At 53.8% G+C, this 25,055-nt stretch overlaps 1 protein-coding gene across 3 annotated transcripts in view; it reads right to left on the reverse strand.

The window, feature by feature from the left end:
* Positions 1-25,055, reverse strand: part of SLC15A3 (solute carrier family 15 member 3) — a 203,162-nt gene that overhangs the window by 81,214 nt on the left and 96,893 nt on the right. For all 3 annotated transcript variants that reach the window (XR_015307568.1, XR_015307569.1, XM_086953338.1), the window contains one exon: positions 3,826-4,127. Coding sequence is in view for 1 of the 3 variants with exons in the window: in XM_086953338.1 (XP_086809464.1) it covers positions 3,826-4,127 (302 nt within the window). In the remaining 2 variants the exon portion in view is untranslated. The remainder of the gene's footprint in view (positions 1-3,825; positions 4,128-25,055) is intronic.

Below are 25,055 nucleotides of genomic sequence, written 5' to 3' on the forward strand. Positions count from 1 at the left end.
TCCTTTGGTGTCACAAGTGCTTGAATGTAATAATGGAATCTTCTTTCCTGTCATGGGATGTGTAAAAATTCTCCCTAACTATCACAATATTACAGTGCATGCAATTTTCGTATCTCTGCATTCCTTTATGAACTGTTTCCAATTCCTTAGTTGGTTGCTTTTTGAGTAATTCTTTCATGTTCTTGGATCGATGATACGCAAATGTGATTTGTTTGGAAAAGAGTGATTGTAGTTCTGGCTCTTCCGTAATCAATGACCAATGTTGTCTCATGATATTCACGATTTTGGTGGTCTGTACAGAATGTTTTAACACGTTTCAGACTTTTCTTTAACTTGTAGTAAGGTCTCTCTGTTCATAGCTAGTACTTTGTTTTTGGACTCTTCCAACAGAGTGTTAGGATACCCTCGTTTGAGATATTTTTGGATCTGCTTTTCGAAAGTGGTGGCTAAGTTGATGGGATCTAATGTAATCCTTTTTTGTCGGATAAACTGCGATAAAGATAAATGTTTTTTGAGCGAATGAGGATGAAAACTTCTGTAATGTAAACAACTGTTTCTGTCTGTTTCTTTTGTGAATACGCTAGTGTTGATTCTCCCTTGTTTGATGTTTATCAAAACATCCAAAAAAGATAGCTCATTCTGATCCATTTGATATGTAAATTTCAGCCTCTCATGTTGTGAATTCAAGACCTGGATGTTTTCAATGAGTTTTTCTTTTGTACTTTGCCAAATTATGAAGATATCGTCAATATATCTTTTAAATGTAATGAGGCTGTGTGTCCAATTTGTGTTGTTCAATATGTGGTCACTTTCAAACTTCGCCATAAAGGTATTCGCGTAGGACGGCGCCCCCGCAAACCCCATAGACGTACCACTACATTGTCCATAAAATTCCCCTTCCCATTGGAGGTAACTGTGCAATAATGCGAACTGTAGTAGTTCAATCATGAACACTTTATCCGATCCACTGATCTCATTTTCTAGTAAGCACCATTCCATCGCTTTGATTCCCTCATTGTGAGGAATGGACGTGTACAAGCCAACTCTGACCGCTGCATCTAATTAATGTCTGCAAAGTAAATAAAGAGAGGTGGACAAGCCGCGCTGTGCAGAACAAAAGAACCGGTCCTTGGATGCTTGTTTCCGGTCCAGGGAAGACATGGCTTGGCAGTTGGGCTGGACTGTTCCCATGAGGCACAGGGTCAGACTGATTTGCATATAGCCATTGTCTGACCTAGGGTGGCAGAGTGGGCTAAAGAACGGTGATGGAATAAACCCAGATCTTTTGACTGGGTGTGAGTGTTTGATTGATTCAGATGCTCCGTCCATAACCACCCCATTTTGTACTGCTTTTAGCCGCCATAAGTGTGGCAGGGTATGATCAGACGTGAGTCCCTTGCTCACTTTGCCACTGGATTCAAGCAAGCCGGGCTGAAGACGGCTGGAATGCCAGAAACCGGTCCTCGGAAGCTTGTTTCCGGTCCAGGGAAGACATGGCTTGGCAGTTCGGGATGGACTGTTCCCATGAGGCACAGGGTCAGACTGATTTGCATATAGCCATGTCTGAACTGGGGTGGCAGAGTGGGCTAAAGAACGGTGATGGATTAAACCCAGATATTTTGACTGGGTGTGAGTGTTTGATTGATTCAGATGCTTCGTCCATCACCACCCCCTTTTGTACCGCAGAACAAAAGAAAGGCGTGGCCACCATGTTTAAAGATATAGTGGTGTGCCGTGCTGATGAAGGAATAAAGCGCGTTGTCCCACTGTCAAGTTTCCCTGTGTTTTTGGTGAACAATCCAATGCAACAATAAAGGTTTAATAAAAACAAAGACAAGTTAAAACCGAAACTCGTAAAACAAAACCATTCCATAAAGCTCCCATTGGGTTTCCCTGACAGAAACCGAAAAGAAAAAACACAGAAGTGCATAAAAACTAACGCGATAAACAAAGGTGCAGTAATACTTATAACAGGGCCAGTCTCCACGGACAGGAGCCAGCCACAGAAACACCCACAGAAATGAGGGACATATGTAACAATAGACCAATGAAAGCAAAGAAATGCATACAAGCACACAAATGAACGAATGGGGGGCGAAAGGCGTGATTAATGCCTAGAGAGGAGATATATCATGCCTCTCAGAGGAGCGCATGCGTGTGTGCTAGCCCCCACCTAAAAAGGCCCATAATAATACTAGTAATAACTTACCTTTGAGAATACTGAAAATTAGTAAAGTCAGACTTTTGGTCTAAGTTCGACTTTTGGTCTAAGTTCGACTTTTTGCCTAAGTTCGACTTTTGGTCTAAGTTCGACTTTTGGCCTAAGTCCGGCTTTTGGTCTAAGTCCGGCTTTTGGTCTAAGTTCGACTTTTGGTCTAAGTTCAACTTTTGGTGTAAGTTCGACTTTTGGTCTAAGTTCGACTTTTGGTCTAACTTTACCTTTGTGAATCAGGCCCTTGGTCTCCTGAGTGGGATTCACTCCTTTCAGTCCGTGGTGCAAGCACTTGTCCTAACACACACTCTGACGTGAACAAGACTCCACTCACTCATGAGCCTAATGCTATCTTCATGCCTCTACAGGAAGTCATCGGTGCAGCGGTATGCACTACAACCAACCATCGCAAGCACAGCCACACCACCACAACCCTCAGAAATGTCCCCGGTCTGCTTTTATGGCACATATCAACTACCTTGGCATCATATACATGGCAGGCCCTTCAACTAACCGGACTGTCATATCTGTCTGCACCACACACCAAGAGAATGATGGACCTGGAGACACTGAAGACAAGACAACAAGGAGACAGGTCTTCTCCTGCTATGGATTCAACCTCTGGAAAACGCCTCTTCTACAATGGCGACTGTCCCTCAAACTCCTGGCTTTCCTCCCTCTATCAATTCATTTTAACCACAGCAAATCACTTGGCTCCAAATGTCCGCTTAAAATTAGTTAGCCACATATTAAAGTGGTGTGTAAAAGGAAGAAACCCCTGGAAAGTAACTAGTTTTACGCTTGTTTACCTACTGTACGTATTGTTTGGCCTAAGCCCTATTACAGAGTTACTTTCCTTTCAACGACAGTCCCACACAGGCTAGACCACCGTGAGAGCCACCATTTCAAGAGATGATTTGTGGTCAAGCAAAACTAATGGAGGCTGATGTAAACAAGCTGTCACTCTAAGAATGAATTAAGGATGTTCTAAGCAGTGGAGCCTTTTACTTCAGAGACTGTAGGACTGCGAAGACCACTGGATATGCTAGGGTAAATTAGCATCCAGGGTCCATCAGATACATCACCATCAATATTAGCACCTGGAACAGAGACGGTCTCTTCAAACGAACGCCACCTCCAGCACACAGGTAGCTGATGTAGCAAGCTAGTTGGCTCTTCCTGTTCCACACTTGCTGCACTGGGCAGCATAGCTGTGCTACTCAGTTCCTAATCCATATTGCAGCAAGGAAAAATTAACACTAACTACATATGCTGGTGGTTATTATGCCACTGTTGAGTCTTTCACATTTATAGAAACCTTATGAATACTGGATTTGAAATTGTATGACCATCTAAAGAACATGTTGTATGCCATACGGTGAAGCCCTGAAGAAGTCTCTTGGGAGACAAAACGCGTTGGCTATGATCATTTATTTATGGAACATTAAAGAAAAATCCTTTTATGAAAAATAAAGAGAAACTTCGTCAAGAAATACACATCCTGAATCTGGACATTTCTTTATGCGCCAATTGTCTTTGAACTTTGATGGGACACTCTTATATCATCTTATATAGTGCTGAAACTTATTGCATTGAACCATATTGCAGCTTACCTGTTATGCGTCGTCTGGTCTGGGGTGCCCCTCCGTGATCGCCAGCAGGATGCCAGGGACGCCCTCACCATGGCAGGTATCCTACTCCCGGTGGGAGGTTTCGTGATGAAGTAGGGTGCAGCCAAGAGGAAGATGAGGAGTGCCAACGCCACAGAAATGGCCGGGATGGCATAGCCAATCAGGAAGTTGACGTTTTGCTGGATGAAGGCCACTAGTAGGAGAGCCAGGATAGCACCGATGTTAATGCACCAGTAGAACCAGTTGAAGAAGCGCCGGGTGGCCTCAGGCCCTCTATCCGTCACCTGCGGAAAAGAACCAAGAGATGGTGACCAATGAGGATACAGTGGGAGGTGCTCAGTCTCTGAGCTGCACAAACTAACCAAGTCAGATGTCAGATTAAACGAGGCCGTTATCGGAAATATAGGCATAATGGATAGAGAGGTGACAGGGCAAATCCTCCTCCCTTCTAAAACACGAGCACAGTTTGGATTTAAACTCATGACAGACATGTGCTTAGAATACAATATTAGCACCCATTGCGCTTTGTTGCTTAATTATAATTATGGATGAATACGTGTTAACCGGAAATAGATTCCCACACGCAAAATCATAAACTATTAACTGGGTGAAGATAATTTGTTAATGACCAAGGGCCTGATTCACAGAATGAACTTAAGACTCAATCCTAAACTTACTACTATTTTGGTATTCACAGAATGCACTTACTACTTTTGGCATTCACAGAATAAACTTACTACTTTTGGTATTCACAGAAGTTAGGATTTTGTCTTAAGTTTGTCTTAAAACAAACTTAAGACAGACTTAAGACAGACTTAAGTTAGGACTTTGTCTTAAGTCTGTCTTAAGTTTGTCTTAAGTCTGTCTTAAGTCTGTCTTAAGACAGACTTAACACAAAATCCTAACTTCTGTGAATACCAAAAGTAGTAAGTTCATTCTGTGAATGCCAAAAGTAGTAAATGCATTCTGTGAATACCAAAATAGTAGTAAATTTAGGATTGAGTCTTAAGTTCATTCTGTGAATCGGGCCCCAAGTGTGCACCGAAAGTACAACTTTTAGTTGCATTTTTCTTTGTGGTCAGATTTCATGTAAGCAGGTACGTTTTTTAGCGTGAAATTATTTTTGAAACAAGATCTTTCAAGCTCTGTTATAGTTTATAAGTCCCTTACTTTCTTTTCAGTGATCTACTTTTGTTTTGGAAGAAGTTGAAACCTATTTATTTTTAAGTAGCACTATTGCCAGTTTTATTCAAACGTACAACTGTTTTTGGAAGGTGTCCCTGTTTGATATGTTGGGTTTCGGCCGACACAATTCTGAGCTACACTTCTTGTGGTTTTGAAAACTAAGTGAGGTACTGTGGGTACTGGAGATTAAAAACACTCTGAAGTTCCCGGACTGGCTAATGAGTGATGTTACGTTCTTCTGAGAAAGTTACAAAGCGAGCCCTTCTTCACTAGATTGCTTTTTGGTATTGAATTATCCCCTTTTCAAATGGTCAGATGACCTCTGCTGTGCATAATCTATTTACGGCGCTATCCCAAAAAGATATTTTTCTCAAATCTTGGATTTTCAATGAAATAACCACCGAAAGCCCTGATTTTATAGTAAAAACATAGCTTTGGACTATACCATTTCCCGCTGAAAGGCAATACTTCTCTCCATGTGTTCCCATACCAGGCGTATGTTGGACAGGCCACATGAAGGGCCGCTCCCCCCTCGGCCCGACCAGGCCCGAGCCCGGTCACACAAGTGCCACACACCACCACTGCTCGTCTTCCGTCCCCTCCGGGACACCGGCCCCTGAACATATCGACCTCGTGGGCCCGACCCACTACTGGCCCACGCGCCCAGCCTGGGCGCCATCTTGGACACTCCACCACGAGGCCGCCTGGCCCCCGATCGACCTCAACCCTGGGCCTCGCCAGGCCTCAGACATCCCGGCACCACCATCCACCCAGGAGGTGAGCGGGCTACTTGGCAAGTCAATGGGAGAAAGAGGCGTCGATGGCTCTCCCCCGCCAAGTGCCACTCGCCCATCGCCTCCCCGGGCGCTGGCTCCACCCCCCTGCTGGGTGTCTGGACTCCCTCATCCCGGACCTCCCGACCTCCAAGTGCGAGGGTCCGGACATCAAAGGGCACCAGCCCTATAACTGGGGCAGCTCCAGAGCAGGAAGGCAGTTGTATCCTGGAGTCGAGAGACGCAGAGAAGAACTCATCCTTGACGGACTACTGGCGCTGCCGTAGCTCTGCCTTGCGCATCATCGTCCTGCCTGCTGGCGCTGCCGCAACCTTCGTAACCTTCGTAAACCCTCATCGTCGTCGGGACCTGCTGGCGTGGCCGCGGACCGTTTGTAACTACCATCTTCATCGGGACCTGCTGGCTCCGCCGCGGACCGTCGCTTCCTTCGTCCATCTCGGGACCTGCTGGCTCCGCCGCGGCCCGATCATCTAGAACGCCGAGCTCGAGGATTGAGAGCTATTTCCACCTTTTGGTAACAAGACTGTCCCGCTACCCTTCTCCCAAACCAGAGACCAGAATCGAGGGGACCCCTGAGTCCAGACCTCCTTGTACCATTCATCGTACCTAAAGAATTGCCTATAAAGTATCGTTGAACTTTGCCCTTGTGTGGTGTCCGTCTGTGGGGGGGAAGTTACTTGTCTGTACGATCGTCGGAGACGGCTCTCCCCGGAGACCTCTCCCCTTATCCTCGGCCGACCCTCCCGGTCCGTCTAACAGCGTACCATGCAATTTGGTGCTTACTTTTCCTCCATATTAAAAAACAGTAAATGTTTCAGCACCCAGGCTAATGTGCTGCAGAGCTAAATACATATAAGGTCCCAAAGGCGAGGCCGTTGCATTGCAAATGCTTGTTAATTTAGGACATTCTATTCATAGTAGGTAGAATGTTCTAATAGCCTTGTAGCTCTTCTGCCTCGGGTTATACCTGTTGTTAAAGGCCCTCTTTCCCGTCATAGGCCCTTGCCAAGTTCAGGGCCTTTATCAACCAGTACAGCCCTCCGCATCTGACTATACAGCTATAGTAACGATCACCTAACCTATAAAAAGACGTGCCTCTTCGTGAAATTCGATCACATGTAGGCTAAAGCGATAAGCATTTTGATTCATTACTCATATCATAATCGACAGAACTATGTCAGGCCTCTTTCTTATGTCTCCTAAGCTTGAATCCAATGAAAAGAAACCTACAGAAAGGGGATTTGAGTCCTTCCTCTTGAGATAGTGCCTCGTTTGGGACGGGTGAGCCCCATCCAGGCGTTGGCTTACCAGGGTTATCCGGCTCATTTTGGGACCACACCATAGCATTTCCAGAATGTGTACATTTCCTGCTCCTGTTGCATTAGAAATGGTGATGGGTCCCAGGATTCATGTCAGCACATCCTACAGCAAGTGGCATGGGTCAATCCTGTGCAACCATTGGTCCCTGAAACATTCCCCTCAGCCACTGCATGAATGCAACGTTGGAATAAGTAAGGAAGCAATACTGGGTATGGACTCCCAACAGTAAGGCCAAGCCACTGACCTAGTAATAAACAAAACAATTGCCAATACTGTTATAATAAATGTCTGTTATTCATCAGAGCACATTGGAATGAAACCGAACGTGGGTTCAAGGACTAGTAGTTCAGTCTGAATAAATCATTATTTATTTCATTCAATTGAAATGCATTTGTCAATTACTTTATGCAACTTATACAAATTTTTGAATCCCTACGGTCAAAAACATTATATACAATGAACAATCAATAAAACTGTACACATTCCAAAATATTGCAAAGCATTCATTAGTCCCAATCAGTCCACACATTCCACATTCAACCGTCACTCATACACTCCTGAAAAACTATGATCTATTTACATTTAACGTTCATGTTAGACGGACCGGGAGGGTCGGCCGAGGATAAGGGGAGAGGTCTCCGGGGAGAGCCGTCTCCGACGATCGTACAGACAAGTAACTTCCCCCCCACAGACGGACACCACACAAGGGTAAAGTTCAACGATACTTTATAGGCAATTCTTTAAGTACGATGAATGGTACAAGGAGGTCTGGACTCAGGGGTCCCCTCGGTTCTGGTCTCTGGTTTGGGAAAAGGGTAGCGGGACAGTCTTGTTACCAAAAAGATGGGAATAGCTCTCAATCCTCGAGCTCGGCATTCTAGATGATCGGGCCGCGGCGGAGCCAGCAGGTCCCGAGATGGATGAAGGAAGCGACGGTCCGCGGCGGAGCCAGCAGGTCCCGATGAAGATGGTAGTTACAAACGGTCCGCGGCCACGCCAGCAGGTCCCGACGACGATGAAGGTTTACGAAGGTTACGAAGGTTGCGGCAGCGCCAACAGGCAGGACGATGATGCGCAAGGCAGAGCTACGGCAGCGCCAGTAGTCCGTCAAGGATGAGTTCTTCTCTGCGTCTCTCGACTCCAGGATACAACTGCCTTCCTGCTCTGGAGCTGCCCCAGTTATAGGGCTGGTGCCCTTTGATGTCCGGACCCTCGCACTTGGAGGTCGGGAGGTCCGGGATGAGGGAGTCCAGACACCCAGCAGGGGGGTGGAGCCAGCGCCCGGGGAGGCGATGGGCGAGCGGCACCTGGCGGGGGAGAGCCATCGACGCCTCTTTCTCCCATTGACTTGCCAAGTAGCCCGCTCACCTCCTGGGTTGATGGTGGTGCCGGGATGTCTGAGGCCTGGTTAGGCCCAGGGTTGAGGTCGATCGGGGGCCAGGCGGCCTCGTGGTGGAGTGTCCAAGATGGCGCCCAGGCTGGGCGCGCGGGCCAGTAGTGGGTCGGGCCCACGAGGTCGATATGTTCAGGGGCCGGGGTCCCGGAGGGGACGGAAGACGAGCAGTGGTGGTGTGTGGTACTTGTGTGACCGGGCTCGGGCCTGGTCGGGCCGAGGGGGGAGCGGCCCTTTATGTGGCCTGTCCAACATGCGTCCCTCCCAGCTGAAGGCGGGGAGAGTCACCCATCCTCTTGGGGACTTTCCTCCTCGAGGCGGAAAAACCGGGACAGGCCATCCGCGTTGGCGTGATCTGGCCCAGGCCGGTGCTCCACAGTGAAGTCCATCCCTTGTAGGGAGATGGACCAACGTAGTAGTTTCGGGTTTTCCCCCCGCATCTGCATCAGCCACTGCAGGGGTCGATGGTCGGTCTGCACCCGAAAGTGCGTGCCAAAGAGGTAGGGCCGGAGCTTTTTGAGGGCCCATACCACAGCGAAGGCCTCCCTCTCTATGGTGCTCCAGCGTTGTTCTCGGGGTAGGAGTCGCCGGCTGATGAAGGCCACTGGCTGATCAAGGCCTTCGGTGTTCACTTGAGACAGGACTGCCCCAATGCCATGGTCGGAGGCATCCGTCTGGACGACGAACTCCCGGCTGTAGTCGGGGGCCTGGAGCACAGGGGCGGAGCACATGGCGGCCTTCAATTGCTCGAAGGCTGTTTGACAATCCGGGGTCCAGTTGACTTTCTTGGGTTGATTTTTGGACGTTAGTTCTGTGAGGGGCCCCACTATGGTACCATAGTCTTTCACGAACCTTCGGTAATAGCCCGTGAGGCCCAGGAAGGCGCGTACCTCGGTCTGGGTGATGGGGGGCTGCCAGGACTGGATGGCGGCAATCTTGAGCTGCAGAGGGGCCACCAGACCGCTTCCCACCTGATGTCCGAGGTAGGTTACGGACCCCTGACCAATTTGGCATTTACTGGCCTTAATCGTGAGGCCAGCCCGCTGGAGGGCCTGTAGCACCGCTTGGAGGTGGTGGAGGTGCTCGGGCCAATGGTGGCTGTATACAGCGATGTCGTCTAGGTAGGCGGCGCTGAATCCTTCGAGCCCTGCCAGGACCTGGTTGACGAGCCGCTGAAATGTTGCTGGAGCATTCTTCATGCCAAAGGGCATGACCTTGAAATGGTAATGGCCATCAGGGGTGGAAAAGGCAGAACGTTCTTGGGCCCGGGGTGTGAGGCCGTTCTGCCAGTAGCCCGCCGTCAGGTCGAAAGTACTGAGGTAGCGGGCAGCTCCCATGCGGTCGATTAGTTCGTCTGCTCGGGGGATGGGATGTGCGTCTGTTCGGGTGACCGCATTCAAGCCCCGGTAGTCGACGCAGAACCGGAGTTCTGGTGTGGTGCCGGGAGCGGCTGCTTTGGGGACCAGGACTACAGGGCTGGCCCAGGGGCTGTCTGAGGGCTCGATGACCCCGAGCGTGAGCATTTTGGTTACTTCTTCCTGGATGCAGGCCCGTACCCGATCTGGCACGCGGTAGGCCCGGTGGCGGATAGGGGGGTTGTCCCCCGTGTCCACGTCGTGCACACACCAGGAAGTGACACCTGGGGTGAGGGAAAACAGGCTGGCGAACTGCAACAGAAGGTCTCGACACTCCTGGCGTTGCTCCTGGGTGAGGGCCTCCGAGAGTCGGACCCCATCCACGGAGCCGTCTTTCTCCCGAGTCCGTAGGAGGTCAGGGAGGGGCTCCGAGTCTTCTTCGGCCCCATTGTCTGTGGCCATCAGGAGGCTGAGTTCTGAACGCACAAAGTGGGGTTTCAGTCTATTAGCGTGGAGGACCCGGAGGGGGTTCCGGGCAGATTCCATGTCGATGAGATAGGTGGCAGGGCCCTTGCGCTCGACTACTTTGAAGGGCCCCGTCCATTTGTCTTGCAGGGCGCAGGGTTCGGTGGGGGACATCACCCATACCTGTTGCCCAGGTTCAAATTCGATGGAGGAGGCATTCCGGTCATACCACTTTTTCATGTCCTCTTGACTGGCCTCTAGGTTGGCTTTTGCCAGCTCTCGGAACCGCCGGGTCTGGTTGCGGAGGGTTAGGAGGTATCGGAAAACATCTGGGGGGTTCTTTAGAGGGGGCATCTCCCAGCCTTCCTTGACTAGGCTGAGTGGCCCCCGTACTGGGTGTCCATACAGCAGTTCAAACGGGCTGAAGCCGAGGGACTTCTGGGGGACCTCCCGATATGCGAAGAGGAGGCACGGCAGCAGCACATCCCACTGGCGACGGAGGGGCTCTTCCAACCCCCCAATCATCCCTTTGAGCGTGCGGTTGAACCGCTCAACGAGTCCGTTTCCTTGAGGGTGATAGGGGGTCGTGAATCGGTAGGTAACCCCACATTGTTGCCAGAGGGACTTCATATATTTGGAAATAAAGTTTGTGCCTCTGTCGCTGACGACTTCTCGGGGGAAGCCCACACGGGAGAAGATTCCCATCAGAGCCCGGCCGACTACCGGGGCTGTCACAGTCCGCAGGGGAACAGCCTCGGGGTAGCGGGTGGCGTGGTCCACTAGCACCAGGATGAACCGATGGCCTTGTTTTGTACGCGGGTCCAGGGGCCCCACAATGTCTATTCCGACCCTCTCGAACGGGGTGGTGACCACGGGAAAAGGTTGCAGGGGGGCTTTTAGTTTGCGGCCGCTCTTTCCACTGGCTTGGCACGTGGGGCAAGATCGGCAATGCTGGTGTACATCGTCCCTCATTTTGGGCCAGAAGAAGTGGGTCACCAGGCGGCTGTAGGTTTTATCTTGACCCAGGTGTCCAGCCAGGGGGACATCGTGGGCCAGGTTTAGCAGAAAGCCTTTAAAACGGAGGAGCACCACTAGCACTCGGCTGGCCCCCAACTCCGCGATTCTTTGTTCACTGTATAGCAGATCATTGTCCCAGTAGATCCAATGTGTTCCGGAGGTATCCCCTGCGCTTTGGGAGAGGGCTTGTTGGCGGAGTCCCTCGAGGGAGGGACAGGTCTTCTGTTCTTGGCGAAACTGTTCTTGCGTGGGCCCCCCCTCTTGAGGCCACTGGTCGAGGTTAGCAAGGTCTGGAGGTTGAGCTGGTTCTGGGGGGACGTCACGGTCGGTGGTTTCGGCTGGCGCGACCGGAGGCGGAGGTGCCGGCCATTCAGGTTCCTCGGGTCGGGGTTTGGCACGGGCGGCCATGGACCGGGTGGTGACGCATGCCCAGTCCGGGATGCCTAACATCCCCAGGTGTTCTCGTCGTTCTACGGCTGCCCACGGAGAGCTTTCAAGGTCATTCCCCAGGAGGCAGTCTACGGGGGCATCGTCTCGGACCGTTACTTTCAACATGCCGGAGACCCCTCCCCATTCGAAAGGGACGCAGGCCATCCGACACAGACTCTCTGAGTTATCGGCTGAACGGACAGGGCAGAGAATGTTTGGTAGGAACTGTTCTGGGGCCACCAGGTGACAGCGGACGGCTGTCACACTGGCCCCGGTGTCACGGAGGGCTTCGGCCCGGCGTCCATTGATGCTCACCCATTGGCTGTACTTCTGGGTGTTAGCGGGTAGGGGGACCCGCGGGACCATGTCTTTCCCCCCTAAGCAGGCTAGAGCCATGGCGGCTGGCTCCCATTCTTGATGCTCTTGCTCATATTCTTCTTGTTCCTCTGAGATCTGTTCCTCCCCCAGAGCAGCAGCGGCTACTTGGCGGGGTCTTGGGCTCTGATACTGGGGGCAGTTTGGGTCGTTTGCATAGTGGCCGACTCGTTGGCATCGATGGCACGTAACATTGGCTCGATATCCCGGTCGCGCCGGGGTGCTGCCCCGGTTGGCCGGGGGGGTGGTGCTGGTAGCGGGGGCGACCGGAGCGTTGTCTCTTCCACGTCCTTGGCCTCCTCCTCCTCCTCGGGGACGGTGCTGACCGTTGTTGTTCCGGCTCTGTTCATAGGACCCATTCCGGCCCACTCTGGTGATTTCCCACCGGTCAGCTTCGGCTGCGAGCTGCCGGGGATCGGTCAATTTGCTGTCGAGGAGGTGCTGGCGGAGCTCAATGAAGCAATTGTTCGATAGATGCTCCCATACCATGAGATTGAAGAGTTGTTCGTTGTGAGACGGACCGGGAGGGTCGGCCGAGACTACGGGGAGAGGCCTCCGGGGAGAGCCGTCTCCAACGACTGTACAGACAAGTAACTTCCCCCCCACAGACGGACACCACACAAGATTGAAGGTTAACGAGGCTTTATAGGCAATTCTTAGGTTACGATGATATGATACAAGGAGGTCTGGACTCAGGGGTCCCCTCGGTTCTAGTCTCTGGCTTAGGAAAGGTGTAGCGGGACAGTCTTTGTTACCAATGAGTGAAAAATAGCTCTCAATCCTCGAGCTCGGCGTTCTAGATGATCGGGCCGCGGCGGAGCCAGGCAGGTCCCGAGATGGACGAAGGAAGACGACGGTCCGCGGCGGAGCCTGCAGGTCCCGGTGAAGATGACGGTTACAACGGTCCGCGGCCACGCCAGCAGGTCCCGACGACGATGAAGGATATGAAGGTTTGCGAAGACTGTGGCAGCGCCAACAGGCAGGACGATGGTGCACAAGACAGAGCTACGGCAGCGCCAGTAGTCCGTCAAGGATGAGTTCCTCTTTACGTCTCTCGACTCCAAGATACAACTGCCTTCCTGCTCTGGAGCTGCCCCAGTTATAGGGCTGGCGGGCTTTGATGTCCGGACCCTCGCACTTGGAGGTCGGGAGGTCCGGGATGAGGGAGTCCAGACACCCAGCAGGGGGGTGGAGCCAGCGCCCGGGGAGGCGATGGGCGAGCGGCACTTGGCGGGGGAGAGCCATCGGCACCTCTTTCTCCCATTGACTTGCCAAGTAGCCCGCTCACCTCCTGGGTGGAGGGTGGTGCCGGAATGTCTGAGGCCGGCCAGGCCCAGGGTTGAGGTCGATCGGGGGCCAGGCGGCCTCGTGGTGGAGTGTCCAAGATGGCGCCCCAGGCTGGGCGCGTGGGCCGGCAGTGGATCGGACCCACGAGGTCACTATGCTCGAGGGCAGGGGTCCCTGAGGGGACGGAGGACGTGCAATGGTGGTGTGTGGTACGTGCGTGACTGGACTCAGGCCTGGTGGGGCCGGGGGAGTGCGGCCCTTCATGTGGCCTGTCCAACATGCGTCCCCCCCAGCTGAAGGCGGGGAGAGTTACCCATCCTCTTGGGGACTCTCCTCGTCGAGGCGGAAAAACCGGGACAGGCCATCCGCGTTGGCGTGATCTGGCCCAGGCCGGTGTTCGACTGTGAAGTCCATACCTTGCAAGGAGATGGACCAGCGTAGCAACTTTGGGTTTTCCCCCCGCATATGCATCAGCCACTGCAGGGGTCGGTGGTCGGTCTGCACCCGAAAGTGGGTGCCAAAAAGGTAGGGCCGGAGCTTCTTGAGGGCCCAGACCACAGCGAAGGCTTCCCTCTCTATGGTGCTCCAGCGTTGCTCCCGTGGTAGGAGTCTCCGGCTGATGAAGGCCACCGGTTGATCAAGGCCTTCGGTGTTTATTTGAGACAGGACTGCCCCAATGCCCTGGTCGGAGGCGTCCGTCTGGACGACGAACTCCCGGCTGTAGTCTGGGGCCTGGAGCACAGGGGCGGAACACATGGCGGCCTTCAATTGTTCAAATGCAGTTTGGCACTCTGGGGTCCAGTTGACTTTCTTGGGCTGATTCTTTGACGTGAGCTCTGTGAGGGGTCCCACTATGGTACCATAGTCTTTCACGAACCTTCGGTAATAGCCCGTGAGGCCCAGGAAGGCTCGTACCTCGGTTTGGGTGATGGGGGGCTGCCAGGCCTGGATGGCGGCAATTTTCAGCTGCAGAGGGGCCACTAGGCCGCTTCCCACCTGGTGTCCGAGGTAGGTTACAGACCCTTGCCCAATTTGGCACTTGCTGGCCTTGATCGTGAGTCCAGCTCGCTGAAGGGCTTGCAGCACTGCCCGGAGGTGGTGGAGGTGCTCGGTCCAATGGTGGCTGTATACAGCGATGTCGTCTAGGTAGGCGGCGCTGAATCCTTCGAGCCCCGCCAGGACCTGATTGACGAGTCGTTGGAATGTTGCTGGGGCATTCTTCATGCCGAAGGGCATGACCGTGAAATGGTAATGGCCATCGGGGGTGGAGAAGGCAGAACGTTCTTGCGCTCGGGGTGTGAGGCCGATCTGCCAATAGCCTGCTGTCAGGTCGAAGATGCTGAGGTAGCGGGCAGCTCCCATTCGGTCGACTAGTTCATCTGCCCGGGGGATGGGATGTGCGTCTGTTCGGGTGACCGCATTCAAGCCCCGGTAGTCGACGCAGAACCGGAGTTCTGGTGTGGTGCCGGGGGCAGCTGCTTTGGGGACCAGTACGACAGGGCTGGCCCAGGGACTGTCTGAGGGCTCGATGACCCCGAGCGTGAGCATCTTGGCTACTTCCTCCTGGATGCAGGCCCGTACCCGATCTGGCACGCGGTAGGCCCGGTGGCGGATAGGGGGGCTGTCCCCGGTGTCCACATCGTGCACACACCAGGAGGTGACCCCTGGGGTGAGGGAGAACAGGCTGGCGAACTGTGACAGGAGGGCTTGACACTCTTGGCGTTGTTCTCTGGTGAGGGCCTCCGAGAGCCAGACCCCATCCACGGAGCCGTCTTGCTCCTGAGTCCGTAGGAGGTCAGGGAGAGGCTCGGAGTCTTCTTCAACCCCATTGTCTGTGGCCATCAGGAGGCTGAGCTCCGTTCGCACAAAGTGGGGTTTTAGTCTGTTAGCGTGGAGGACCCGGAGAGGGTTCCGGGAGGATTCCATGTCGATGAGATAGGTGGCAGGACCCTTGCGCTCGATTACTTTGAAGGGCCCCGTCCATTTGTCTTGTAGGGCGCATGGCTCAGTGGGGGACATCACCCATACCTGTTGGCCAGGTTCGAATTCAATGGATGAGGCATTCTGGTCATACCATTTTTTCATGTCCTCTTGACTGGCCTCTAGGTTGGCTTTCGCTGGTTCTCTGAACCGCCGGGTCTGGTTGCGGAGGGTGAGGAGGTACCGGAAGACATCTGGAGGGTTCTTTAACGGAGGCATCTCCCAGCCCTCTTTGACCAGGCTGAGCGGCCCCCGCACTGGGTGTCCATATAGCAGTTCAAATGGGCTGAAGCCTAGGGATTTCTGAGGGACCTCTCGGTAGGCGAAGAGGAGGCACGGCAGCAGCACATCCCACTGGCGACGGAGGGGCTCTTCCAACCCCCCGATCATCTCCTTTAGCGTGCGGTTGAACCGTTCAACAAGTCCGTTCCCTTGGGGGTGATAGGGGGTCGTGAATCGGTAGGTGACCCCGCACTGTTGCCAGAGGGATTTCATGTATTTAGAGATGAAGTTCGTGCCTCTGTCGCTGACGACTTCTCGGGGGAAGCCCACACGGGAGAAGATCCCCATCAGAGCCCGGCCGACTACCGGGGCTGTCACAGTTCGCAGAGGAACAGCCTCAGGGTAGCGGGTGGCGTGGTCCACTAGCACCAAGATGAATCGATGGCCTTGTTTTGTGCGCGGGTCTAGGGGCCCCACAATGTCTATTCCGACCCTCTCAAATGGGGTAGTGACCACAGGGAAAGGTTGCAGGGGGGCCTTTAGTTTGCGGCCGCTCTTTCCACTGGCTTGGCACGTGGGGCAAGATCGGCAATGCTGGTGCACATCGTTCCTCATTTTGGGCCAGAAGAAGTGGGTCACTAGGCGACTGTATGTTTTATCCTGTCCCAGGTGCCCTGCCAGGGGGACATCGTGGGCCAGGTTTAGCAGAAAGTCTCTAAAACGGAGGGGCACCACTAATACTCTGTTGGCCCCCAGCTCGGCGATTCTTTGCTCGCTGTACAGCAGATCATTGTCCCAGTAGACCCAATGAGTTCCGGGGGTAACCCCTGCGCTTTGGGCGAGCGCTTGCTGGCGGAGTCCCTCGAGGGAGGGACAGGTCTTCTGTTCTTGGCGAAATTGTTCTTGCGTGGGCCCTCCCTCTTGAGGCCACTGGTCGAGGTTAGCGAGGTCGGAGGGTTGAGCTGGTTCGAGGGGGATGTCATGGTCGGTTGTTTCGGCTGGGGCGACCGGAGGCGGTGGCGCCGGCCATTCGGGTTCTTCTGGGCGGTGGTTGGCACGGGCGGCCATGGACCGGGTGGTGACGCACGCCCAGTCTGGGACGCCTAACATCCCCAGGTGTTCTCTTCGCTCCACGGCTGCCCACGGAGAGCTTTCGAGGTCATTTCCAAGGAGGCAGTCTACGGGGGCGTCGTCTCGGACTGTTACTTTCAACATGCCGGAGACCCCTCCCCATTCGAAAGGGACGCAGGCCATCCGACACAAACTTTCCGAGTTATCGGCTGATCGTACAGGGCAGAGAATGTTCGGTAGATACTGTTCTGGGGTCACCAGGTGACAGCGGACGGCTGTTACACTGGCCCCGGTGTCACGAAGGGCTTCGGCCCGGCGTCCATTGATGTTCACCCATTGGCTGTACTTCTGGGTGTTAGCGGGTAGGGGGACCCGCGGGACCATGTCCTTTCCCCCTAAGCATGCTAGAGCCATGGCGGCTGGCTCCCACTCCTGATGCTCTTGTTCGTATTCTTCCCGCTCCTCGGAGATCTGTTCTTCTCCTAGGGCCGCGGCGGCCACTTGGCGGGGTCTTGGGCTCTGGTACTGCGGGCAGTTTGGGTCGTTTGCGTAGTGGCCGACTCGTTGGCATCGGTGACACGTGACATTGGCTCTGTACCCCGGACGCGCCGGGGTGCTGCCCCGGTTGGCCGGGGGGGTGGTGCTGGTTGCGGGGGCGGTCGGAGCGTTGTCTTTTCCTCGTCCTTGGCCCCCTCCTCCTCCTCTGGGTCGGTGCTGACCATTGTTGTTCCGGTTCTGTTCGTAGAACCCATTCCGGCCTACTCTGGTGATCTCCCACCGGTCAGCTTCTGCTGCGAGCTGCCGGGGATCTGTTAACTTGCTGTCGAGGAGGTGCTGACGGAGTTCAATGAAGCAATTGTTCGACAGATGCTCCCATACCATCAGATTGAACAGTTGTTCGTAGGTCGTGACATTGTTTCCTCTGATCCAGCCCTCGAAGGCTCGGCTGAAGTAGGTTACATAGTCCACCCAAGTTGTACCCGGGATGCGGGTGCAGTCTCGGAACCTCTGACGGTACATCTCGGGTGTGAGGCCATAGCGGGTGAGGAGTGCCGCTTTCATATGGTCATAGGAGGTCATCTGGTGGTCCGGGAGCTGTAGCAGGGTATCGCGGCCCTCATTGAGGAATCTCCCCCATAGACCGGCTCCCCAATCGCTTCTATCGATCCGGTGTGCAGTCATCGCGATTTCATAGGCCTTAAACCATTGCTGGATGTCGTCCTCTCGGAAATATTCTCGGACAACATCCTTGGGGATGTGTACCTTTTTCTCTGTGGCCCCTGAGGTGTGGGGTCGCTCGGGCACCCCTGCTTCTTTATTCTGCTTGCGCAGGTTGATCTCGGCTAGGTTCCGTTCGTGTTCGTACGTCAGTTTCTTTTCCTCGAGCTCCCTTTGTCTCTGTTTCTCCTCTCTTTCTTCTCGGAGACGCAGGTGCTCTAAGTTGATTTTTTGTTCGGCCAGCTTGAGTTCAATGTCCATCTTGAGTCGGGCCATTTCCAGCTCGTGTAGTCGGGTTCTTTCTCTTTCCTGGATCTCGTCTTGCGAGAGACCCGTTCTTTGCCCTTCAGGGGCCGTGGTGGTTCTTTCTGCGGTGCTTTGATCGGGGGTTCCGGCAGCCCCGGTCTCTGCCCAAGATTCTAGGGCGTGCTTGAAATCGTCTTTGGTGCTTAGTCCGGTGGTAGCGATACCCAGTTCGATGCAGAATTGTTTTAGTTCACGATGGCTGTACTCTTCCAGTTTCTCCATTTGGAATTTCTCGGTTGATCCGCTTTCTTTAGTTGTCATTGTGATTTCGTCGTGGGGTGAGCTACTCTCTGTACGTTATGCGGTGATTCGAATCGCGCCGCTGGCCACCAATGTTAGACGGACCGGGAGGGTCGGCCGAGACTACGGGGAGAGGCCTCCGGGGAGAGCCGTCTCCAACGACTGTACAGACAAGTAACTTCCCCCCCACAGACGGACACCACACAAGATTGAAGGTTAACGAGGCTTTATAGGCAATTCTTAGGTTACGATGATATGATACAAGGAGGTCTGGACTCAGGGGTCCCCTCGGTTCTAGTCTCTGGCTTAGGAAAGGGGTAGCGGGACAGTCTTTGTTACCAATGAGTGAAAAATAGCTCTCAATCCTCGAGCTCGGCGTTCTAGATGATCGGGCCGCGGCGGAGCCAGGCAGGTCCCGAGATGGACGAAGGAAGACGACGGTCCGCGGCGGAGCCTGCAGGTCCCGGTGAAGATGACGGTTACAACGGTCCGCGGCCACGCCAGCAGGTCCCGACGACGATGAAGGATATGAAGGTTTGCGAAGACTGTGGCAGCGCCAACAGGCAGGACGATGGTGCACAAGACAGAGCTACGGCAGCGCCAGTAGTCCGTCAAGGATGAGTTCCTCTTTACGTCTCTCGACTCCAAGATACAACTGCCTTCCTGCTCTGGAGCTGCCCCAGTTATAGGGCTGGCGGGCTTTGATGTCCGGACCCTCGCACTTGGAGGTCGGGAGGTCCGGGATGAGGGAGTCCAGACACCCAGCAGGGGGGTGGAGCCAGCGCCCGGGGAGGCGATGGGCGAGCGGCACTTGGCGGGGGAGAGCCATCGGCACCTCTTTCTCCCATTGACTTGCCAAGTAGCCCGCTCACCTCCTGGGTGGAGGGTGGTGCCGGAATGTCTGAGGCCGGCCAGGCCCAGGGTTGAGGTCGATCGGGGGCCAGGCGGCCTCGTGGTGGAGTGTCCAAGATGGCGCCCCAGGCTGGGCGCGTGGGCCGGCAGTGGATCGGACCCACGAGGTCACTATGCTCGAGGGCAGGGGTCCCTGAGGGGACGGAGGACGTGCAATGGTGGTGTGTGGTACGTGCGTGACTGGACTCAGGCCTGGTGGGGCCGGGGGAGTGCGGCCCTTCATGTGGCCTGTCCAACATTCGTAAGTTGTGACCTTGCTTCCTTTGATCCAGCCCTCGAAGGCTCGGCTGAAATAGTTTACATAGTCCACCCAAGTTGTACCCGGGATGCGGGTGCAGTCTCGGAACCTCTGACGGTACATCTCGGGTGTGAGGCCATAGCGGGTGAGGAGTGCAGCTTTCATATGGTCATAGGAGGTCATCTGGTGGTCCGGGAGCTGTAACAGGGCGTCGCGGCCCTCGTTGAGGAATCTCCCCCATAGACCGGCTCCCCAGTCGCTTCTATCAATCCGGTGGGCGGTCATGGCGATTTCGTAGGCCTTAAACCATTGCTGGATGTCGTCCTCTCGGAAGTACTCTCGAACGACATCCTTGGGGATGTGTACCTTTTTCTCTGTTGCCCCTGGGGTGTGGGGTTGCTCGGGCACCCCTACTTCTTTATTCTGCTTGCGTAGGTCGATCTCTGCTAATTTTCGCTCGTGTTCATACGCCAATTTCTTCTCCTCGAGCTCCCTTTGTCTCTGTTTTTCCTCTCTTTCTTCTCGGAGACGCAGGTGCTCTAAGTTTATTTTTTGTTCGGCCAACTTAAGTTCAACATCCATTTTGAGCCGGGCCATTTCCAGCTCGTGTAGTCGGGTTTTTTCTCGTTCCTGGATCTCGTCTTGCGAGAGACCCGTTCTTCGCTCTTCAGGGGCTGTGGTTTGTTTTTCTATTGCTGCGATGTTTTGATCGGGGGTTCCGGCAGCCCCGGTTTCTGCCCAAGACTCTAGGGCATGCTTGAAATCGTCCTTGGTACTTAGACCGGTGGTAGCGATACCTAGTTCGATGCAGAATTGTTTTAATTCACGATGGCTGTACTCGTCCAATTTCTCCATCTGAAATTTCTCGGTGGATCCGCTTTCTTTGTTTGACATCGTGATTTCGTCGCGGGGTGAGCTACTCTCTGTACGATAATGCGGTGATTCGGATCGCGCCGCTGGCCACCAATGTTAGACGGACCGGGAGGGTCGGCCGAGGATAAGGGGAGAGGTCTCCGGGGAGAGCCGTCTCCGACGATCGTACAGACAAGTAACTTCCCCCCCACAGACGGACACCACACAAGGGTAAAGTTCAACGATACTTTATAGGCAATTCTTTAAGTACGATGAATGGTACAAGGAGGTCTGGACTCAGGGGTCCCCTCGGTTCTGGTCTCTGGTTTGGGAAAAGGGTAGCGGGACAGTCTTGTTACCAAAAAGATGGGAATAGCTCTCAATCCTCGAGCTCGGCGTTCTAGATGATCGGGCCGCGGCGGAGCCAGCAGGTCCCGAGATGGATGAAGGAAGCGACGGTCCGCGGCGGAGCCAGCAGGTCCCGATGAAGATGGTAGTTACAAACGGTCCGCGGCCACGCCAGCAGGTCCCGACGACGATGAAGGTTTACGAAGGTTACGAAGGTTGCGGCAGCGCCAACAGGCAGGACGATGATGCGCAAGGCAGAGCTACGGCAGCGCCAGTAGTCCGTCAAGGATGAGTTCTTCTCTGCGTCTCTCGACTCCAGGATACAACTGCCTTCCTGCTCTGGAGCTGCCCCAGTTATAGGGCTGGTGCCCTTTGATGTCCGGACCCTCGCACTTGGAGGTCGGGAGGTCCGGGATGAGGGAGTCCAGACACCCAGCAGGGGGGTGGAGCCAGCGCCCGGGGAGGCGATGGGCGAGCGGCACCTGGCGGGGGAGAGCCATCGACGCCTCTTTCTCCCATTGACTTGCCAAGTAGCCCGCTCACCTCCTGGGTTGATGGTGGTGCCGGGATGTCTGAGGCCTGGTTAGGCCCAGGGTTGAGGTCGATCGGGGGCCAGGCGGCCTCGTGGTGGAGTGTCCAAGATGGCGCCCAGGCTGGGCGCGCGGGCCAGTAGTGGGTCGGGCCCACGAGGTCGATATGTTCAGGGGCCGGGGTCCCGGAGGGGACGGAAGACGAGCAGTGGTGGTGTGTGGTACTTGCGTGACCGGGCTCGGGCCTGGTCGGGCCGAGGGGGGAGCGGCCCTTTATGTGGCCTGTCCAACAGTTCACAAATCCATATACAAACACCATAAACTGAACTTTTTTGAATTTATGTTTTCAAACAAAAATACAGATACTTTGAGATGTTATGGCGTGTAAACTAACGGTCTACACGTTTTGAACTTCAGCACACCCCGCGGCCAGACAAGCACGCCGAGTCCTACCCCCGAAAGTGCTCACTGTGAGTGTGATTGAACCACCCAGTGAGAGACACGGCGACTTTCAACATTGAAGACTTCAGACAGGAAACACTGCAAGTCTTTACTAAGGATTATTTCAAGACTGTGATCAAGTTTTTCTCTCGCATTCCGCACGACCTGGGCAAATTTGGCCCACGTCGGGTTGATTTTTGAGGCTTCCCCTCAGTGGGAGCTTAGAGGTCCTGATGAGAACTCCCAACCCATTCGGAGTTCAAAACGCATAGACCGTTAGTTTACACGCCATAAGATCTCAAAGTATCTGTATTTTGTTTGAAAACATAAATTTAAAAAAAAGTTTCGTTTATGGTGTTTGTACATGGATTTGTGAACGCTGCACCCTTGAACTGTGCCCCAGAAAAACATAAACACAGCTGCACGCTTGAACAGAACCCCCCAGAAACAAAGAAGCAGCACTGCACCCTTGAACAGTGCCCAGGAAACAAAGAAGCACCGCTGCACCCTTGAACAGAGCCCCCAGAAACAAAGAAGCACTGCTGCACCCTTGAACAGTGCACCCCAGAAACAAAGAAGCACCGCTGCACCCTTGAACAGTGCCCCTCAGAAACAAAGAAGCACCGCTGCACCCTTGAACAGTGCCCCTCAGAAACAAAGAAGCACCGCTGCACCCTTGAACAGTGCCCTAGAAACAAAGAAGCACCGCTGCACCCTTGAACAGAGCCCCCAGAAACAAAGAAGCACCGCTGCACCCTTGAACAGAGCCCCCCCAGAAACAAAGAAGCACCGCTGCACCCTTGAACAGAGCCCCCCCAGAAACAAAGAAGCACTGTTGCACCCTTGACCTCTGCCCTAGAAACAAAGAAGCACCGCTGCACCCTTGAACAGTGCCCCAGAAACAAAGAAGCACCGCTGCACCCTTGAACAGTGCCCCTCAGAAACAAAGAAGCACCGCTGCACCCTTGAACAGTGCCCTAGAAACAAAGAAGCACCGCTGCACCCTTGAACAGAGCCCCCAGAAACAAAGAAGCACCGCTGCACCCTTGAACAGAGCCCCTCAAAAACAAAGAAGCACCCCAGCACCCTTAAACAGTGTCCCCAGAAACAAAGAAGCACTGCTGCACCCTTGAACTCTGCCCTAGAAACAAAGAAGTACAGCTGCACCCTTGAACAGTGCCCCAGAAACAAAGAAGCACCGCTGCACCCTTGAACAGTGCCCTAGAAACAAAGAAGCACCGCTGCACCCTTGAACAGAGCCCCCAGAAACAAAGAAGCACCGCTGCACCCTTGAACAGAGCCCCCCCAGAAACAAAGAAGCACCGCTGCACCCTTGAACAGAGCCCCCCCAGAAACAAAGAAGCACCGTTGCACCCTTGAACTCTGCCCTAGAAACAAAGAAGCACGGCTGCACCCTTGAACAGTGACCCAGAAACAAAGAAGCACCGCTGCACCCTTGAACAGTGCCCCTCAGAAACAAAGAAGCACCGCTGCACCCTTGAACAGTGCCCTAGAAACAAAGAAGCACCGCTGCACCCTTGAACAGAGCCCCCAGAAACAAAGAAGCACCGCTGCACCCTTGAACAGAGCCCCTCAAAAACAAAGAAGCACCCCTGCACCCTTAAACAGTGTCCCCAGAAACAAAGAAGCACTGCTGCACCCTTGAACTCTGCCCTAGAAACAAAGAAGCACCGCTGCACCCTTGAACAGTGCCCTAGAAACAAAGAAGCACCGCTGCACCCTTGAACAGAGCCCCCAGAAACAAAGAAGCCGCCCTGCACCCTTGAACAGTGCCCTTCAGAAACAAAGAAGCCGCACTGCACCCTTGAACTGTGCACCCCAGAAACAAAGAAGCACGGCTGCACCCTTGAACAGTGCCCTTCAGAAACAAAGAAGCACCGCAGCATCCTTGAACAGTGTCCCAGAAACAAAGAAGCACCGCTGCACCCTTGAACAGTGACCCCAGAAACAAAGAAGCACCGCAGCATCCTTGAACAGTGTCCCAGAAACAAAGAAGCACCGCTGCACCCTTGAACAGTGCTCCTTCGGAAACAAAGAAGCACCGTCGCACCCTTGAACAGTGCTCCCTCGGAAACAAAGAAGCACCGCTGCACCCTTGAACAGTGCCGCCAGAAACAAAGAAGCACTGATGCACCCTTGAACAGTGCCCCCCAGAAACAAAGAAGCATCGCTGCACCCTTGAACAGTGCCCTTAGAAACAAAGAAGCACTGCTGCACCCTTGAACAGTGCCCCCCAGAAACAAAGAAGCATCGCTGCACCCTTGAACAGTGCCCTTAGAAACAAAGAAGCACCGCAGCATCCTTGAACAGTGTCCCAGAAACAAAGAAGCACCGCAGCATCCTTGAACAGTGTCCCAGAAACAAAGAAGCACCACTGCACCCTTGAACAGTGCACCTCAGAAACAAAGAAGCAGCACTGCACCCTTGAACAGTGCCCTTCAGGCACAAAGAAGCACCGCTGCGCCCTTGAACAGAGCCCCCAGAAACAAAGAAGCCGCACTGCACCCTTGAACAGTGCCCTTCAGAAACAAAGAAGCAGCACTGCACCCTTGAACAGTGCCCTTCAGAAACAAAGAAGCCGCACTGCACCCTTGAACTGTGCACCCCAGAAACAAAGAAGCACGGCTGCACCCTTGAACAGTGCCCTTCAGAAACAAAGAAGCAGCACTGCACCCTTGAACTGTGCACCCCAGAAACAAAGAAGCACAGCTGCTCCCTTGAACAGGCCTCCCAGAAACAAAGAAGCACCATTGCACCCTTGAACAGTGTCCCCAGAAACAAAGAAGCTCATTTGGACCTTTGAACAATGCCCCCCCAGAAACAAAGAAGCTCATTTGGACCTTTGAACAATGCCCCCCCAGAAACAAAGAAGCTCATTTGGACCTTTGAACAATGCCCCCCCAGAAACAAAGAAGCACCGCTGCACCCTTGAACAGAGCCCCCAGAAACAAAGAAGCACGGCTGCACCCTTGAACAGTGCCCTTCAGAAACAAAGAAGCAGCACTGCACCCTTGAACTGTGCACCCCAGAAACAAAGAAGCACAGCTGCTCCCTTGAACAGGCCTCCCAGAAACAAAGAAGCACCATTGCACCCTTGAACAGTGTCCCCAGAAACAAAGAAGCTCATTTGGACCTTTGAACAATGCCCCCCCAGAAACAAAGAAGCTCATTTGGACCTTTGAACAGTGCCCTCCAGAAACAAAGAAGCTCATT

Source organism: Lissotriton vulgaris, chromosome 1_2 (genome assembly GCF_964263255.1).
Source record: "Lissotriton vulgaris chromosome 1_2, aLisVul1.2, whole genome shotgun sequence".
In the NCBI taxonomy this organism is placed as follows: domain Eukaryota; kingdom Metazoa; phylum Chordata; class Amphibia; order Caudata; family Salamandridae; genus Lissotriton; species Lissotriton vulgaris.